We start from the raw sequence: 20,570 nt of genomic DNA, 5'->3' as shown, positions 1-20,570 counted from the left end.
CAAGTGCCCTGCCTCTACCATTGCAGAAGCCAGCTGGCGTGGTCCAGCTGCAGGCAGGCAATGGCCAACTGCTTCTGAATACAGGAGCCAACTACCTGGCCCCAAGTTGGTCGAGGTCAGAGCACTGCACTTGTGGACATCAGGATCTGTGAAACATCACTCCTTGCAGTTGCATAACGATGAGCTCTGGTGTCTGCACTACTGAAAAGCAGTGACCTGTTGGTGTACAAACAGCACCAGAAGGCCACAGAGCAGCGAGAGCCAGTTAAGCAGCAGAGTAGGCTTTGCAGAAACCAACCTCACACCCTGCAGGGCTCCCAGCTGAGCACACCGGATTGCCCACCTCGTTCTAACAGGTTCCACTGCACTTCCTTTTGGCACCGGTATCGGCCAGAGCCACACACCAGTGACTCATTTATGGCACGAGGAAGGGAAAAGCAAGGGCTGTTCCTTGTGCCCTTGGCCTGGCAGACCACAAGGCCCCGCAACGCACTGCTGAGTCACACAGAACCGCTGCCCCACCTCAGCAGGGACACTGAATTGCATGTAATGAAGCATATGCTCTGTACTTACAGGAGCATAAAACAATAAGGCCCTTATTTATCATAAAACATGGACTTTGGCAGCAAGGGAAGCTCAAAGCCAGCCTACGCCGTGTGATAATCTGCAATCCTTGAAGGTCTTCTGACCTCAAATTGTTTCCATTCAAAAAAATGCCCAAGTCTGCAAAGCTGCTCAAAGCTTGCTATCATTTCATGGCTGGGAGGAGAGCTGGGAGCAGCGAATGAAGCCAGGAGCCGACTCTCTGGACACAGCTCATGGACACTCTAGTTCTGATAGCACTTCTGCAAGCTACTGCTAGTGCTTCTGTGCTGTCCTTCAAACTCAGAAGGAAACGAAGTAAAGCCGGCTGCTCACAAAGTCAAATTATAGCCTTAAAGGGATTTGCACCTTTAGTATCGAGCTCTGCAAAGCAGCTGAGCTCACTGCAGATCCTTTAGGAACAAGTATTCCTTTTGGCCACAGCCTTCCACTAACATACGACCTTTCCTTTGTGGCAGAGGAAAAACAGCCCCAGCCTGTTTTGAAGTTTCATTGGAACATCCCCATACCCTGGCACAACAGTCCGTCATTCTCTATTCTTTGTATGCAGACCTTGCACAACCCCCCCTCCCCACCCCCTTCCTGTTTAGCCCTAGATAATAAGGATTACATTAAAGAGCAATTTCCACATTAGAACACACCATGAATGCAGTTGTTCCACTCAGGCCCAATTAGGAGGGTGGGCACTTCCTCTGCGTCGTCCCTTGCCTCATGCTTCCAGAGACATTAGTGCTCAGAGCAGACAGCTCTTCCTCCCAGCCCCCTTTTCCCTTTTGTCTGGAGCCTGCAGTGATCATAAACTTGCGTTATGACATCAAGTTGATATGAAATCATTATGATTTCACTGTGACTAAGTAAGGAGCAGATGGGCTGACGAAGCTGGCCAAGCAACAAATCTTCTAAATTGAAGAATGCTGTCAGGAGAAATTAAAGCCTCATGTAAAAAACCGGCCCAGGATCACAGAGATTCCCAGTTGGAAGGGACTGCAGGAAGGTCTCTACTCCAACTCCTGCCCAAAGTAGCAGCAGCTGCCTTAGGCACCTTCAGCTCTTCTGCATCCCTTGTAGGAAAAGCACAGCACACAAAGCCACATCCGAGCTGCTGGAAGCAGCACACCTGAACCAGCCCACTGGGAACAGCACAATGCGCTGGCAGAACAAACCAACATGGAAGCTTGAGAAACAAAGACCACAAACTCTGCAAGTGAAATTCAACAGAAACCAGCAAAAGGTTAAAAACCCAGGATCACACACACAGAACAGGTTTAGCAAAGCTAGCAAAAACATCGATAGCTTTTCCAGGCTGACACAGTATCACACATGCCTGTGTGTGAGAAGAGTTTGATTTCGCCACTATCACCAACACCCAACACTGCACAGAACAAGAGGCAATGGGGGACACTGCTCATCCAGATGAGACCTGAAGCACTCTTCTGAGTGCCTTTTACGTGGGAGAAAAGGAATAGGCTCTTAATTGCTTGCAACAAGGAATGGTTTAAATGGGTTAAACAATTATGAATCAGCACACCACGCAAACACTCCATCCTCCCACTTAAGCAAGCCTTTTAAATGTGGCCTTAAAATGCCTCGGTTGCCATAAAGAAGTTAATTGCTTTAAAACGCTGTATGTAGCTTAGGAAGATGGTTGAGAACCTGCTGGTCACAGACTAGTTTTGTTCTCCAAACTCCAGCACCTTCCAGGGAGCACGAGGTTGTAGTTCCTGTACTTTATGGCCATCTTTGTAAATAAGTACTTGTAAAGGGCCCGAGTTTGCTTGCAGATATTTCACTTTGCATCAGGATAGCAGATAAACCTCTCAACACAAAACCTTTGCAAAGCTGCAACCAGAAAGTCAAGATCCACATAGTTTTTAATGCTTTGTTTTAAATCTTCCTTACAAACCAAATAGATCATACAGCAAACGAGTGTTCAATATCATCACAGCATCTCTTTGAGAAGGGTTGCCATCTTGGTCAGCATGTCTGGCGAAGGCTGGCTTTCTGCAACGAAGCACAACAGGGCTGACAGTTTCAGCTCACACCTCTGTGTAGAAGTAAACTCTATTAACATAGCAAGTTTGAAAGACTAACTGGACTCCGCACTCTTCTGTATTGCAAGACTTGCAGTAGCAAGAACTACAAACCAACGCATTCTGACACACCAAGCACTACAGGCTGTTCTTGCTTATTCAAGGACAGTTCTGTTTTTCAACTTTGATAACCCTCTTAGAAGTTTGAGTAAGTTTAATGAACAGAGGAAATTTCTTCTCCCGAAACCAAATTATTTCCTCTTATTTTTGAGCATTGTACATCAAAGCAAGAGAAGAGGTACCAAACAAATCCAAACAGCCACTCTGAAACCAGCTGCCAAGGAGGTGTTTCATTGATGTCTTCCACCCATGCCAATGCATGCTGTCAGATGTATTGCCTAGACATCTGAAATCTTAAAGAATTAGCATAGTCTTCTAGACACCAGTTTTTAGAAAAGATACCAGTCTTCATTTGAGGCATGGCTTTAAAGCATCCATTAGTGGATGGGGCAATGATCAGAACTTTAAAAATACCCTAGCCAAGAGAGAGAGCTACATTTCCTTCACCTCCCAGGTAACAAAGAATGCTCTTAAACAGCAGACAGGTTTCCAAAGCTGCACGGGTATCTCTGAAGCCTGGCAGACTTTCAGCTCCCTGCACTCCAGGTTAATCTATCCAGCATTCATGAGCGCACAGTGCTCTCCAGCTCAAGTTTAACATCTCCTCAGAGCAGATCCTTCTTGTACAGGGAGCATGCATAGCGACCGCGCGAGTGAGCAGCCTTGATCCAGATTACAACTCTAAGATGACAGAGTGCACAGTGTGGTTGTTATGACCTTGAAGAGACAGTTTTCAAAACAAAAGATTTTTCCAAACGGTAGAAATATGAATTGTGACCAGAAACTGTTACATGCATGGAAACTGGCTAAAAAGCTAACATACAAACAACATTTACACAATAGGCATCTGGCAGCATTTTCAGACTTTTTTTTTTTAATTTATTCTGACATGCTATAAAGGAATAAATTACACTGTTAAAGAATTATCAGCAATAAAATTATTTCTGTCTTTCAGCTGGGCTAGAATAAAAGTGAGAAGGAAGACAGCCCGGGGCAGTAACCAATGTGAACTCTGCATGGCGTGAGGCTGCCTGAGAACAAGAGTAAATCCGCTCATACCCACTTCACAGGAACTTAAAAGAAAACGCCTCGGTTTAAAACCATCCAAAAACTCCGTCTGAATTGTCCAAAAAGGAGGCAATCACAAGGCAGTCCAGCCGAGGCATGACGTGGCAACGCTCGTGAGGCTGCCAACGCTGGGCCTGCAAAGATGCCGTTTTGAAAAGAAGCCAATGTCAGCAGAGGGATGGGTCTCAAACAGCAGGTTATCAAAATGCTGGACTGCCCCTTCCCCCTCGAGAAAAAAATACAAAATTCATTTAAAAACAAAACGAGGAAGAGTTACAACGCTAAGTCTAAAATGATTTAGAAAGAAATACGACTTCTTTCGCTTAACAAATGGCCTTGAAGCCTGGTTTAAAAAACAGGGTAATGCAGATTTCTCTTGAACTGGATTAACAAGGCAAATTAAAAAAAAAAATTTCCTTACAGAAACGGTTTTTAGTTTTTAATGAACTTGTAAACAAAAAAGCTCCCGCTTCAAAATAAAAACAAAATCCCAGATCATATAGATGTTTACAGTGATTACATTTATCTAAGCAACTTACATACAGGTTCAGTTGAAAGATGTTAACTAAATTTCGTGACAAATATGCTGTTTTTCCTTTTATACCAAGAACATTATAGAGTTAATGCAGAGTCCTAAAGATTATCTAGTAGTCGCTAAGTTTCTCTTAAGTCTTCACTTTAGATGCTGTTATTTCTAGCACAGGTAAGCAGGCAGAGTCTTTCATACGCTTAAAAACTGGAATCTTTGGTTACTACCATGTCAGCTGGCTTGGTATGTTGCACATAGAAGCCAACAACTTTAAGAATGTTTAAGTGTACAACTTTCAAAACCCAGGGAGGAATAACCAGAAAAGAGTGCACAATTGTGAGCATTTACAATTATCACAACTGTTGCCGAAGACTGTTCATGCCATTCTTCCAAAACAATGAGATCTCATAAGCAGTGTAGTTCAAAGTAAAAAGGTAACAAAAATTGGCATATGCACAATTTTCTCCACTTGTGTGTCAACCATTAGTTAACTTTTCCACTTGAAAAAAATGCAATAGAAAACTGGACACCATGTTTCACTATCTCAGTAATATTCACAATTACAGCTGCTACAACTCAAAGTGCAGCATCATTGACACTGCCCAGAGCCAGTTTATACTGATATTAAGTTCTTTACACCAAGTAAATGGTTGCCCACAGCCACTGGCAAGTGTACGTATGAACTAAATTTCTAGGATTTGGGGAGTGACAAGTCCTGCTCCAATCTGCTCTGCTTTGTCCCATCCTCTCCATGCTCAGAAACCTGCAAGACAAACACAAGGGCAACTTACTGATACAGGATGGAAGTGAGCAATAGCCTTCACGGTAAGAAAATCAAACATCAGTTATGGTCACAGGGGAAAGTGCTGTTCCACCTCCGAATTTTGCAAAGTTCTTGTGCTCTTCAAAGTTTAACCAGTATTTGCCATCATCCTTTAACTCAAACATGTGGCTCTCACTCACACCTACTGCTGCACTGGAGAAAGGGTTCAGGCACCAGCTGGATGCCACATTACTCAAGCAGGAATTCAGACCAACAGTTTGAAGGATGGATTAGTGCCTCTAGGAAGCAGGATGTAATTTCATAGGATTGTTTTCTACTTGTCTGCCATGCCTCACATTCATATCCTTGAAAGTCAAACTGTCATCTGATTGCAGCGGTGCTCTTCAGAGACACAGCACAGCAGTACACACAGACAGAAGGAAAAGAAACAACTTACCTTCCAACAACTGGTGCTCACTACATGCTCAGATGTACGATGCTCTGGGCAACCACAACAGAAGCTTTACATTAGCTAGAAACCCAGAATACCTTCTGTTCTCGGAAGGACGAGTCTAACTGATATGTGACCCAGAGGGGGGCACAGAGAACAACTGTTTAAGAGTTCAAAACTGCAAGTGACAAGTTTAATGTGCTGTGGGAAGGGGAAATAAAAGGAACACACACAGATCTCAAAGAACCAGTTACTGCAAACTAAGCTGGTCTTATCTTCATGAGACTGCTTACGTACTCATTTCTGATGACTCAGGTAGCAGCCTGTGCTGTAAAAGAAATCTCAACTGAAGACTACTGAGCGAGTTTCACTGTGAATGGCCTCCAAACAGCACTGCATTCTCTGAACATGTTAATTCCTTTAAGCAACAGCTCTTTTTTTCCCCCTCAAACAGAATCATCTCCAGAATGAACTCCAAAGCTGACCTCAGCAACAGCCTGTGCTGTCATCCGGAGCAAAGCAAATGTAAACAAGCCTTAAACATCGCCTGACATTCTATCACAAATATATCTGGGTAACAGCCAGAAAATAGCTTTACCTCTTCCAGGATAAGTTACAGGTAATTCAGAAGAGATTCAATGGCTTTGTCTGAATCCAGTCTTAAAATAACAGACTTCCCCTTATGCAACACTAGCAATTGTTGAAAAAAAAAAGTCCTGCAGCAGCATCAAAGCAATCATTCCTACTGCAGTGCAAAATTCTCACAGAAGCCCCAGTGATCCCTTGGTTCCACTGGGATAAAGCTGCTCACAGCCCTTCCTTGATTCACACAGCTGACATTTACACTGTTTTTCCATGTAATGTGTTCATCTGTGAACACAGATTCATCACTTGAACCACTTTCTCCACCTAAGCAGCCAAAACCAACTTAAGAATGGAGTCCGTTCCCCATATGGAAACAAACAGACTGACTCACTGCTCAGGAGCCTGGACATTTCAAAAAAGGGATCTTGAACCTGAGGACAAAGGATATACTAACAAATGATGTGCTGCTGTTTGCTTTGGAGTAATAGTCTTTACTGTACAAAAGTCTGGAAAATTGAGCCACTTTTGAAGGGCAGAATATAGTGCTCCAGATTCCAATCTGACAACTGATACACAAAAAACCATGCAGATAATGCAATACAGCTATCTTTGGCAGGGCTTCTCCATATCAGACAAGCATCTAAGCTCTACATACACAGGTTATAAGTCATTTGGATCATGCTTTTGTTCAACTCAGATCCATTTCAGCTACCTCAAGAAGTCAGATTTGTATGGGCCGAAGTAAGGACACTCAGAACCAGAGCAGGCATGCTGCTCGCCTTTTCACAATAGATCTCTCAGATTCTCAATTGCAAACATTCAGCACCAGTTCCTTCGAGCTGCAGGGATCACCTTTCTTTGAATCAAAAATAAGAAACCAGAAGTTTGTCATCCCCATGTATCAGATTATTAGTTGAATAGCTGTTCTTCATGGTCAACACTTAGAAATAAGCCATTTCAAAATCCAGTCTGACTGAGCAGCACAGCAGTATGCACAGTGCTGTTAAGAGCACTCACCTTTCATCCTGCTGATCATGGCTCCTCTCTCCACTTTCCTAAGCTATTTTATCCAAAGCTTGGAAGGCAATAGTGACACAGTCACTCAAAGGCAAGTTGCTTCTAGCTGGAAAACCTCAAATTTAAGGTACTTGGCAACATAATGCCCAACTTTGCAAATATCAGTAAGGAACTGCATTCAACCCATAAAGGTCCTTGCAGGTCCTATTACCACTGTGTAGATATGTTCACCATATATAGGGCCAGTTCAGATCTCTGTCTATTTCTATCCGGGCGTTACCCCAAACTTTCATGTCCACAACAGTATAAAATGGATGCTCAAACTGTTTCAATATTCCTGTAGCTACAGCATTATTTGGTTCCTGCAGAAACAAGCAGTGAGAATTGCTTAGTTGTCAACTGGCTAAACCTCACAAAATGAGCAGTGTGTTCTGAGAAACACTGCCATGACCAAAGGTATCCAGTGAATGTTAGTGGGACTGCTTGACAGACTATACAGCTCTACATCAAAGTGAATTAATGGAAATTGATGTCAAATGGAATGACAATGTGTTCTGGATAATGACTGTTTCAATCAGTTTTATATCTGAGGGAAGCTGACTGTAAGCATTGTTACAAATCACACCTGAACTACTGCACTGTCAGTCAAGAGATTGAGCTGAACTTCCCAGAATCAGCAGGAAGCACTGTTCAGTTCACCTCTCCCAGGATCAAAACCAGTTCATCTTGCTGTTACAAAAGACATTGCAGAGTTCCAGAAGACAGGGACAGGAGAAAAAATACTAAAGGCCAGTGAAGGGACTACCCTGGAGGCAAGCAGAATATTCAGCCTGAATAACCTGTGAAATGGTTTAACATGAAACACAGTTAAGGACAGCCTAGAAATGAACGTGCTGTCAGAAGAAGTGATGAATGTCATTTAAAGGTTGATTTTTTGCCCCCAAGATGCACACCTCCAATAGCAATGCTATATTGCATAAAAATTGCATTAAAAATGCTAGTTCCAGTACTCCTGTTACACTGGATGTGTTTATAATTTGGTATGGTAAAGATCTTTAAGCCAGTTCAGGACAGCCTTTACTACAGCAACTGTGGGAGAATGTAACTGAACACTAGAGAAAAATAACCATGCATTATTTCATTAACCTTCAATGTGACACCAACCTATGAGAGTCATGCAACCTCCTGCTTGAGTTTAGCTGGCTCCAGATCTTTATTAACAGGCAATGTTCCCCACAGAAATGCATGTATGATTTTTGTAAGCTGACATCTTTGCTTTGATGAAGTGATTAAGCTATCCATTTTAAGAAGCTGGAAAACCTTCAGATGTTTCACACGCATGACTTTGGTGCTTTACCAACATTACAGCTTGATCAATCTGCACATCACGGATCTTCTCTTCACAATGGGAGAGGAAGGAATCATTCCACTGAGAGGCTGCCACGCCAAGAGCCATGGAAATTCTCCCAGGAACACACTCCTTCCAGAGGCTCAGGGCCCAAGGATCGTGCACAAGGGGAAGGTCCACCAAGGGACAGAAATGGTCCTGGGTTCAGCCATACGGCTGCTTGTTATTCGCGCTCATCACCCAGCTGCAGCTTTTATTCTGCCACTAACTCATTATTAGGAAGTGGAAGCAGATAATGATGACAGCCTTTACTGACGGTGGAGCAGCTGACCAGATAACTCCTGAGCCAGCCAATCAGCACATGAAATGTTAGAATACTTCACCATCAAATCAGCATTTCAAATGCATATAAAACTTGATTTTCAAGACTGCATTGGTTTACAGATCGCCACAACCTGCAAAACCTTCACTTTAAAGAACAGTTGCTGGGAAGAATATTTTCACCCGGATTCCTTCTTCCTGCTGTAATAACCAACCTTTCCACACACTGAATAGGACTGGCTCCTGCACTGGGTTCTAAACTTCAACCACAACGTCCTGTTTCAGGAAATAATCTATGCCTGCTTAGTTATCACCAAGTCTGCTGTGCACCACAGTTTCAATCAAGGAAACTGGTTCACAGCTTTCAATGTTGTAACACCTGTCTGCTCCAACAAACCAAGAAATCCTATTGAGTTTTTTTTTCCTTCAGGAAACTTCCAGACTGAGTCTTGGAAAGATCAGCAGGTGTTTTACTTCACTCAGAAAGGTGAAAACATACACCTTTGGATAGTTATTTTGACTCAGGCTACCTGGTAAGGTTTGAATGCTGCCACAATACGTAAAAAACAGTATTTTGAGAAGCTCTCTGCGAACACTTCTGCTTTTATTTGCCACCTAAATCTACCATGTTAGACTGCTAACTACATATGTAAAAATACATAATAGAAGTTAGTCAAGACAAGAATGTACTGGAGAGCAGCAAGCAGTAGCAACATCTCAGTACATAACTTGAACCTGGTCTCTCTATTTGATCAACCCCACAACTTCAATCTTATCCAAACCTCTTCCTGAAGAGTCAATTTCATGCTAAAACTGGCTGTAATAGCTATAGCAGTGCTTCATTCTAGTGGCTTCCTAGACTAACACTGGAGAGGAACTTAAAAAAATTAAAGCCTATAATATGTCAAAAAAATTCTTAAGTGCCTCTTCAGAACTTAATTTTCTAGCTTTTACATAACTGTATGAACATTATGCAACATTTCCCCTTGAAACCATAACCTAGAAACATTAAAAATAGTCAAGAAACCTGAAAACCCACCCAAGCCATCTATGTACTTCAGAAAATTGTGACGTGGCAGTCCACAGCAGTTCAGGGTTACTCAATTTAGGCAAGACATTTTGAGCTCACTAGTGCCTTCCTTTGACTGTGGATCAAATGTCTCTGTGTAAACCCACTGGAGGAAGCCAGACCATCCACAATTTTCTGTTTGCGATGTCTGAGGCATACAGAACAGCAACAAACCCACAGCACTACAACAGCTGGAACAGAGTAGAACCCAAAGTCTCTAGATCCTTGCCTAGTTGATGAGAATTATCCTTTAAGAAGTGTTAGGTCTAGGATTTTGGATTGTATTATATATTTATACATATACAAATATATGTATATATATATATAAATAAAAATAAATAAAAATGTCCCATTCCCAACACCAGGTCAGTTCCTTGTTTTTGGAAAGTGGTTAATGCAGGAGCAAAAGATGCAGTGGTTAAAATGACCCAACATCCCCAGAAGAAATGATATGAAGAACAAGGACATTTTGGTATAAAGTTAGTAGTCAAATTCTCCAAGGACGTCTTTTTGTTTTTGCTTTTTCAATTAACAGCCAAATATATGTTTTTAACCACCTCCTTGATCTAACACTTGAATTGCCAACATCGTCCAAATTAGTGTAATTTTTTTTCCTGTAACGTCACTTGGTTCTTGGCTACTAACCTTTCATGTTACTCTTGGATTTGTCAGTTTGCTTGCCTGTGGGGGTTTGGGCCTGCTGCCCCTGCCCACTGGAAGAGGCGGCCTGCTGTGCTGCTTTCTGCTTTAACATTGTCCAGTCGAATGTGTAGTCATATTGGTGGTTCAAGGTCCTAGAAAAGAGCGAAATACTTTACTACAATATCATAACTACCTCACTGGTAAAGCAGTCTTTGCTGGAAATCCAGAACTAGAGATTAACTCTTTCTGTAAGCTGCTTTGGAGATTATGAATGATACACAAATGCTGAGAACTGCTAACTTGAATGGATTCTTGAAGTAAGCCCAAATATCATCAAGCAGAGTTTTCTTCTTTCTTTATGCAAGAGTCTACATTTGTCTCAGCAGCAACCCAGATTACTGCTTTGTCTTAACCCTGACTCTCAGCCTTTTAAAGTATATGTAGTTCCATAAGGAACTGCAGTATCATAAATTCCAAATTTAGCCAAATACAACTTCTTTGGATTCTAGAAGCTTGGAGACTCTTAAAACATCAGCATAGCTCCTCTTTTTGCAGACACTACTCACTCTGCAAGGTTGGGTTTATGTTCTAGATTCTCTAGCAAACTTAAGGAAACAGCTCTATGCCCCTCCTCTGAAATCAGTCTCCTGGATACTGCTGCTATTCTCATCACTGTCTGCCAAACAGGAGAAGCTTCAGACAGTTCCACGCAGGGGCCAGCTCCTCAATCCATTTGCAACAGATTTTGAAGCATAGGCTCAACTCTCTAGCATTCGTGGTAACATCACAGAACTCTTAAGCAACAGAATCTTTTCCTTCATACATAAATATCATGCAGTATTTTTTCAGGGTCTTTTGGAAGCAACTATAATCACTTTTCCAACTCTGAAAGAAAAAAGACCCGGAGCTCCAACACCAGGCACCGCAGCTTTCTGAAGTGCAAGTTCCAGAGCAGTTACTGGCTGTACAAATTCCTCTACTGCACTTTGAGACTGACCTGAAAAGAATACGGAATAATTGCCTCAGATACATGTAATCTGGTGCCTCTTCAAAACGCAGGCCACGACAGTAGTTCAGATACATGGCAAATTCTGCAGGGAATCCCTGTAAATCAACAGTGTTAATCAAGCCATGATTTGGAACAAAGGGCTTCATACACTCCTAAGGCAAAAAGCTGAGTCTATAACAGAAAAAGAAAGCTGGCTGAAGATTCAAATCCCTAAATTCCACCTTGCCTCTGTTATTCCCTTACCCTGTATTTTAGAAAGCAGATTTGATAGCAAGTTACCAGGTACATGTTTTTTTTCCCTCCTGAATCATTACTTGATGCATTATTTACAATCATAAATACAAAAACCTTCAACATACAACATTTAAGCAATTAACTAATCCTACTTCTTATTAATTAGGCCTCTGAAATACATAATCCTAGTTATTGATCTTAAGAGATTACACTCATTTTCTTGATAACCTGATTGAACATACCAATGGACATTTACCACCAGTAAGCATGAAGACTTAAATCATGAAGACCTCAACCTCTTTCAAAGACTCTGGGCTCTGTGTTATGTACTTCTCAATTTAGAATGTGTTCAAGCACGCACTTGAGTAGGTAACTGTAAATACATAATGCTATACTACAAGAAAGAAAAGAATGAGCAACAGCTCAATAGTTTGCAAGACTGTTGGTGCCATTTTGATGTGCAAAACTATGCGTTCTCAAGGACCTTTGTTAACCAGCACGTGGCTGTACAGCCCAGGAGAACTCTGAAGAGAGAAATAAAAGTCACTGCTCTGTGACATACCTCTGAAGATCACTGACATCCAATTCTACTACAGGACGCACTTGAGATACAGAGGACATCTAAACAGGTAAAGGCGGCCTATATACATCTGCCTTGGTTTTATTTATGCAAGAGGGTAAATGTCAAATATTTGCTGTAGAAGTTTAAAAAAATGGATAACCCTCTGCAGAGAGAGAGAAAGCTTGCACAGCCCACAGTCTCCAACAACTGGAATTGTGGTGGCATGAGCTATCCCAAGAAACAGCAGTGAATGCCTGCCCTGTTCTACCACTCCACGCTCTTGCTGGGTGGCCGAACACAAGGCATTTATTGACTGCCAGAGAAGTATAACTGAGCAGCAAATGCTATGTGAGATTAATACAGTGGCTCTAATTTTAAAAACAAGAAAGAAAAGAACTTCCAACTCACGGCATGACATCATTTGGAAACTCTTACCTTACACAAAACCTCAACAGGAGTGGACATTTTCTTTTCACTAATCTTTTCATACTTTTGCTTCTTTGTTGCAGCCTGTGGAACATGTAGGTCACAATATAAGAGATATTGCGCAACACTGGATTAAACAAGAACAGTAGCAAAAAAAATGACAAAAAACCCTTTGGTCAGCTTTAAGTATTTTATGTGAAATCTCCAAGTCCCACACACTCACTGCAAAGAGAATGAAGGTCAATCTGGTATTAAGATTTGGACACAGTTTAATACCATTTGTTGCAGTCTAATGCTTCCCTCACATGGCATAGCTCGTGTAGTTCTAGCTACTGCTTTTGTGCACTGAACAGACCAGACCAGCATATCTATTTGGTAAAGTTACATCAATTCCCACTCAGTGCCCCATTCAAGTTCTGCCTGCTTCAGTACACAGTCATTACACTCATTAGCAGCTGAAGCATTCCTGTGTTTCATTTCTAAAGCTTGCCTTTAGAAAGCTAACATCTGCAGCTGCAACACTACTTGAGTTACACAACTCTCACATAGAGAAAAAAACGATTAAAACATGGATACAAGTCACTGAAGTGTATATAACAGAAACAAGACATATCTGCCACGCTTGCACTTGGCTACTACCACATGTAATAATATTTGAAACAAGTACATTTCAGCTGGCAATCGTGCCATAAACTAAACTGAAGATAGCAAAGCTTAACCTGGTAGGCAAGAGATTATTTCCATGCTCTCTACGGCAATTCAGAAAGCCACTAAAAATGTTATTTTCTACTTCCCAAACAGGGCCTCAGCCTCGGACAGGACAATAATAATTTGCAAAGCTGACGTAAGCTATTGTTTAGCATAATTTTTAGGAGTCAAACAATACACGTTGCCTGCTGCACAAGGAGGAGGCAGAACCTTTTTCTTCTGTATTCTATAAATACCATGCCTCAGGAAAAGCTATTTTGCTGAACTGGAACTGAACATTATATACAGCAACCTGTCCAGACCAGGAGGCAAAACCATGGATCCCAAATAGGCAAAAGAAAAGTGCAGAAGGCTCGAGAGGGAAAGCAACATTACCTACCTTTAACCCTTGCCAAGGCAGACTGGTTCTGTTAAAGTACATCAATACGTAGCCTAGAGACTCCATGTCATCTCGGCGACTGTAGAAAGGGAAAGAACACCCTGAATCACACATTTCAGCATTTCAACTTTGTTCCAAGCAGTGAAATCATTGCAAAATTAAAAAAAAAAAGAAGTCAAGGAACCAGCAGTTGCACCAGTCTGGGACCAATAATGAACACCTGTGCACAGAGCAATGTATTTACAAAGGGCACAACTCCTGCCTTTTCTTTGCATTCTCCCTCCTTCAGTACAGTTAAAGAACTCTCAAGTTAACCATCCATAGACTTCACTGACAATTAGCATGCAAACTTTCATGTAAAAGGCCTCAAATGTTCTCTGTACTGCATATACTCCAGATCTTCAGCCACATGAACACCATCATAGTTTGCTACACAGCTTTCATGATTACTAAGCCTAAGTACAGCTCAGCGAAGTGGAAAAAACACTCCATGATTTTTTCCTCTTGGCAAAAGTGGATCTGACTGCTACAGTCTCTTCCCAGCTGTAGCAGTCAGATTTTTCCTGTGACTGCATCTCTGCAGCTGACATCTACCTGAAGAGAAGAAACAAACAAAAAAGAACCCTAACAAAACCCTTATTTTTTTCCTAGTTCCCTTCTAAACAGAAGCTGATGGGTATAGCTGCTGCAAGAAAAGCATTTAAATGGTAACAGGGAAGACTACACACCTCCTGTCCTCACAATGGAGTAAAAGGCTTAGAGAGTGGGAGTGCTAACAAGATTATACATATGGATGAGGTAGCAGAGCTTCCTTAAAGTGAGAAAAATCTGCAAGAACCTTGACAGTTCTACCTCCAGCTCTTGGTATCAGAGGAAAGAAGCTATAGGTAAAGCTTCATGTTAAGGCCAAGCTGATATAACCACCAGTTATACCCAGAGCAGCCTACCACGCCATGCTTGTTCCACCTCTTTGACCCCTTGGGGAATTACTGCAGGAAGTTACTGCAGAAGAGAATCAGTTTGTGTCTTCCTAATCCACTGCACTACAAAGGGCACTAGCTGTGGGAGGGCTGAAGGCTGGAAGACTGGTTCCCTCCTCTTGACAGGAGCTAGCTCTCAAGTCATCTCAGCTGTAACAGGAAACCAAAGCCAAGGTCAGAGGGATGAGAACTGATACAAAGACCACAATCCCCACCTGTGAGGCTTCAGTTCTACTGGATTTGTCTTTTAATCATCAGCAGAACCCAGTGAAACTGGTGTAAGGCCATGACACAAGACTAAATTCTCTGAGGAGCAGTGGCAGATTCATGACCTGTCAAGAGATTAATGGCTTCTTTCTCTCACCTAGTTCATTCTTCAATGCTCAATTTCATGATTTTGTAGTAGGAAACATTTATGAGATCTTCAGTGGAAATATTACATTTGGATGTACTGTAATAAAAATTATTTTCAGGATTTGGAAAACAAGATGATACTCTCCATTACTGTAACAAGAAACAGAACACTACAAACAGCTCCTTAGGAACAGTTGTCACTACATATAGGAAAACATGCTCTGTAACTACAGCACTAACAGTTGGAGCATTCTGCCATATGTTTCAGACCTGGTCCCTCCTGATTACAGTAATGTGTTATCTGTCTGCTTCACTGCTAGCTTGAGAGAGGCAATTTCACAAACTGGCATGGACCAAACCACGTTTCTAATTATACTAGAATTTCCAATACCAGCAGAGAATGGTACAAGACCTCTAAACAAATTCAACAGCAGTAATCCTCTGCAGTTCTCTCCCTTCACTGTGAAGGCTAGCATGGCTTCTCTCACAAGAATAGCTAAAGTTCTGCAAAATTGATTTAATTCTGAAATAACACCTGTCATTTACACTGCCAGACCCACAGGTCAGGTAAGCTTAAACAGTGATACTGACAGACAATAAAATATTCTTAAGAAATACTAGTGAAAGCAAAGATGAAATTTTTTTTTGGACTTTTTTTTAAAGGAAACAAATATTTTTAAGTTGCATTTTCTACCAGTGCTACCACTAGAAACTGTCATTGCCATCTTGATTAAACTCAAAATCATAGGCACCGACACCCATGAAATTTCTGAGTAGGAGTCCTCAGCATCACGTGGTAAAGCCGTGGTATTACACTGCTGTGTGACACCTAGGCACACAAGAACAGAGCTGAGTTGTTCTTTCATACCTAACAAGAGCCTTCCAAAGAACCTGAAGTGCGACCTGCACCAGCACACTGCCAGAACTCTGTAGCAATACTTTCTCATCCAGACACTAAAAATGCAGTGCTAAAGTAAAGATAAAATGTGTCTGTACACACATACACACAGTGCTGCAACTACTGCTACACAGGGCAGAACGCAGCAGAAACTGAAACGCAGCACGTGTGGAGTAGCAGCGCGATCATAAAGTCTTGCTTGCAGGCAAAAGAACAAACAGTAGCTTGATAATTAATAGGAAGTCAGAGAACATCAGCTTCAGACAAGTCCTTCTGGTAACAGAAGTGCCCATCTCAAGGCAGTCACCAGTGGCACTGACAGATCCGCAATCACAAAAATGCAGTTCTATCTGTGAAGAGACAACAGTATAGATTGCCCTAAAAACAAAAAGCACACAGACCACCCACCTCATGCTAGCAAGAGAGCATCTCTCCAACAAGCAAATTAGGTGCTTTGGTTTCCTATCCTTGCACAAGGAGCAAAGGGATACATACATTGCCTCACAGAAAATCGGTTTAGGCATTTCAGAAGCTTACAAATAAGATCATGTTACTGCTGTGCTCTTCAGGGCTGCCACCTCTTTGAACTCACCTCTGCTCAATGCCAAGATGTGCGTTGATGCTGGCGTATCGAGCTGTGCCAGTGAGGTTTTTGTCTTCTCTGTACGGTATGTGTTGCCTTGTCCTGTTGTCCCGGTACTTTTTGGCCAAACCAAAGTCAATAAGGAATAACTTAGAAAAGAAAAATGAAAACACATTATACTTATACACACGGAATCCCCAGCCAATTTCATTAGGCATTAGCTACACTTTAGGACATCCACACAACATAACAGCCTACAGTTACAAGGAAGCAAAGTAACAGTGCAGTCACAACTAGCTTTAACTAACAAGTTCAAAAACTTAACAGTGAATTAGTTCAAGCCTTTTTTCAATCCAGTGGAATAGATTAGACTGCGCTACTCAGCATCTCTAGTTTAGCTCTACATTTATTTTGTTACTATTATAGTTTGTATCAAATTAGCTCAATAACTACAGTGCACAATGTAGAAGAACTGTGTCAGTGTACACCAGGAAAACCCACTCTCACAGAGCATTTTACACGTACAGATAGTTAATGGCAGCTCAGCAGCTTAATGCAAATGATGCACATCCTGTTCTCTTTTCTATGTATTGTGAAGAGCACTGGCCATTTTGCAGAGCAGAAGGCCAAAGCCTCCAGCAGCAAACAAGATATCTTGCCTTCGACAACATGCCCTTTGCAAGGCTACTAGAAGACATGAAACAGCAGCATGAAACTCTTGTTGATGAAATTAATACAGCCAGGAAGCTAGAGCCTAATGCATAGAATCCAATTTAGATTTCTAATGATCAAGCTTGCTCAATGACTTGGTATTTAGCAACAACTGAGTGCGTGCTAATTAGTGTGCTAACAGCCAGTCTATCCACATGTTCATACAGACAGTAACTCCCTGCGACAAGATTTCAGGACTAGGCAAATAAACTGAGGCAGAAATACACAAGGAACATTTCAAACTCTAGCAGTTGGTCTTCAAGCTATTCATCATCTGGCTGAGCAGATTTCAATGCTGGATTAACGACAGGGGATCAGGGACTACAACCCCTGCAAATTAGTGAATGCTGCAGAAGCAAGCAGGGGGAGGAAGATGATGGGAGAAGAGACACGGATTGAGAAGTTCTCAGTAAAAACCTGTTCAGCATCACCTTAAAGATAAAGAAGATACTGCTTTTCATGCAAACAAGTACAGGGATTCACATGCAGTTGTATCTGCATTCAAGAATGAAACAGGTCACTGTAGTACACTGGCACTGGAATGTGCTATAAAAAGAAACACTCAGCATGGAAGATTGCAAGGCAATGAAAAGAGTTTCTGAATGGCACAGCAGACACCTTTCAAAATACTGGCTGAAGATTTTTCTATCTGTAGTAGTCTAGACAAGACAAAAAAAAGCTAAAAGCCTCTTTAAATGGCTGATGTTAGAGCAGAAATTCTTGAGCTGAAGTTGCAACATGATTTATGCACAACGTTCCTGTTCATCTGCTTTTTACAAACAGTTCTATGGAAAAGTCACCCTGAAGGCCCCGAACACTGCCAGCAAGAGGAGTTAAAATAGACTTTAAAAATGAATCCCATCAGTCGGACAACAGCTTGGGAAAGGTGAGGGCCTTTTCTTTGTTGCACCCACTATGCTAAGCAGGCATGAAGATGGTCCCTAGCTACAGGAGAACGAGAAATGTGCATACTAAACTTCCAAGCATGGAGCACAAAGCTCATATGTGATTACTCTGGTGCAAATGCAACTTTCTCAGAAGCAAAGCTTGATCTCAGAGGCTATCGCGCATTTTCTGATGAAAGGTCTGTGATTTCATGACAGTGTCTGATGTACAGTTTGCAACAGCTACTTTGCAAGGCCTTTGCCAATTAGCTTAAGTAAAGCACTATGCCTAGAAAAGGAAGGAAACTGAAGACTTCACCCACAGAATCTTTTCAGTACAAATTTAATTACAAACAAAGCGATTCAAAGCCTTTACATTCTTTCTGGAATCCTGGGGTTCTTGACATTAATTAACGCCAGGAAGGGACAAAGTCACAGCTTGTGAATGAATATAGGGAACATTGAAAGCACACCTCTAACATGCAAAGATTTGGTGTCTCGTTCTTTGTTTAACAGACTACTTAAGATTACTTCCCTCAAGGGGCAGAGAAGTAAACTAAGTGATGTTGTCTCTTGCACAGCTGCTACAAGCTCTGAATATTAGCCCTGAACAAGGCAATTATACATTCTCTTAAGCAGTATGGGGAGCCCTCTTTAAAGACGTACACATATAAAATAGAATCAGTTTTGTAATACAGTTCTGCTTTACACATTAGTCAGGTTATTAGATATTATTTGACAACACTGGCCTCTCTGTGCAAGATTTTTCTATTCCCTAGCTCAGGCTCATGCTGTATGCTCTATTCTAGATGGATAGAAGTCAAGGGTGTTAAGTTAATCTCAAAAGGAGGGACACTGGAAGATACAGCCTTATTTGGATGAATATAGAACACATCGATGCCAGTCAGCAAAGAAGTTTTTCCATAGATAACCTCATGCCACCTTAGCTCTGCTTACTGCATGATCAGTAGGAAACTAGAAAAGTAGGGCAAGATTTCTGCCAAGAGCAACGACAAAAGCAGATCAGAGTCTCTGCTTCAACCGATAAGTGAGTTTCAGAAGCAGACAACAGAAGTCTAAGCCTGCATACAGCAGCTAGCTGGCTGGGATTTAGTGCTTGAAGACTTATTGGGGAAACTATGGGCTGCTGTTCAGCCAAACTCCTCAGCTATGATACATATTCAGCAATTTCCAGCTGTTCTGCTAGAAAGAGGCATATGTCTTGATGTGCTTCCAATTCATCTTTCTTTAAGAGTCAAGAGTACTACATTTAGCACTAGACACTTCTCCAAGACACTGGAGTAATTTTATAAGCACAAAAGATAAAAATATGAGAGCCCTTATCACACATTTGAGAAGATTTTGAAGAAAAATGGTATGGGAAAAAGTCTGGTTGACACGACAGCAGAACTTGTTCATGTGTGTGAAGATGCTGCAGGAACCCTATGGGAAGGCAAGCAGCCACCTGTGCAGGTGTCCGTGTAGAAGCCCTGCTACTTCACTTGGGTGGCAGGTCTGTTCTTTAACATATCCAAGACCTCGCCTTTCAGTTATAAAGGACAGAAATAAAATCTGCTTCTGCATCTGAAATCAAGCACATACATTTAGCCCTTTTTAAAACCAAGTTTAGAAATAATCTCACAATTTAAACAAGCGCCACAGGGAAACATCTTAGTAATGTTACATGTTTGCCAAGTATGTCTGAATAATGCCAACATAAGAGGTGCTTTTGCAAGATCTACATTCTCCAGATTAAAAAAAAAAAAAACAAAAACAAAACGAAAACAAAACAAAAAATAAAGCACATGAATTTGGGGTTGAGGTTGGAATAGGAGACAGTTCAGACCTGGTTTAATCCTGAGAAAGATGGGTCCTGAGAAGTACTAACAGTCATGCTTCTTTTCCTCTTCCCCACTGGAGATTCTAAACACTGAACAAACAATAGAGGGTGGCAGTGCATCAAACAGTATTGCTTACATTGCAACAATGGCCGGCGCAGACAGGCAACACCGAGGCGTTTGAGAAAGAACAGGGTAGCCAAATGCCATCCTTCTTCCACCAAGCTCTGTAGCTTTCCAATAGCTATGTTGGTTTGGTTTTTTAATTTGTTTTTGTAAGGAGAAAATTTAAAAGATATGGCAGGGTAAATTTCAACTGCGAGCCGCTCCAAAATGGCACTGCCTTGGCCAGGGATAACAGTGGTGACATTTGGCTCTATTAAAAAAGGAAATTGAAGTTTTGCTTACAAAAGCATCCTTCGGTTCCATAAACTGCCCTTCCCCCGAAAGACATTTAG

At 41.6% G+C, this 20,570-nt stretch overlaps 1 protein-coding gene across 4 annotated transcripts in view; it reads right to left on the bottom strand.

Annotated features, from left to right (window-relative positions):
• Positions 1-2,456: 2,456 nt before the first annotated feature.
• Positions 2,457-20,570, bottom strand: part of CSNK1A1 (casein kinase 1 alpha 1) — a 32,829-nt gene continuing 14,715 nt past the window's right edge. Inside the window, exons 5-11 of one of the 4 annotated variants that reach the window (XM_042826125.1) lie at positions 20,121-20,204; positions 16,689-16,828; positions 13,865-13,943; positions 12,787-12,861; positions 11,544-11,650; positions 10,550-10,698; positions 2,457-5,113 (exon numbers count right to left, since the gene is read on the bottom strand). In XM_042826125.1, the coding sequence (XP_042682059.1) occupies positions 5,106-5,113; positions 10,550-10,698; positions 11,544-11,650; positions 12,787-12,861; positions 13,865-13,943; positions 16,689-16,828; positions 20,121-20,204 (642 nt within the window). In that variant the 3' untranslated portion in view covers positions 2,457-5,105. Of the gene's footprint in view, positions 5,114-10,544; positions 10,699-11,543; positions 11,651-12,786; positions 12,862-13,864; positions 13,944-16,688; positions 16,829-20,120; positions 20,205-20,570 lie in introns of those variants that run through there. The other 3 variants (XM_042826127.1, XM_042826128.1, XM_042826126.1) reach the window with 3 other exon arrangements.

The sequence above is a fragment of the Centrocercus urophasianus genome, unplaced genomic scaffold (genome assembly GCF_019232065.1).
Source record: "Centrocercus urophasianus isolate 14NV4802_14NV808 unplaced genomic scaffold, USGS_Curo_1.0 seq_26, whole genome shotgun sequence".
Classification (NCBI taxonomy): Eukaryota; Metazoa; Chordata; class Aves; order Galliformes; family Phasianidae; genus Centrocercus; species Centrocercus urophasianus.
The sequence above is the reverse complement of the archived record's forward strand: the minus strand, read 5'-3'. Positions and strand labels throughout refer to the sequence as shown.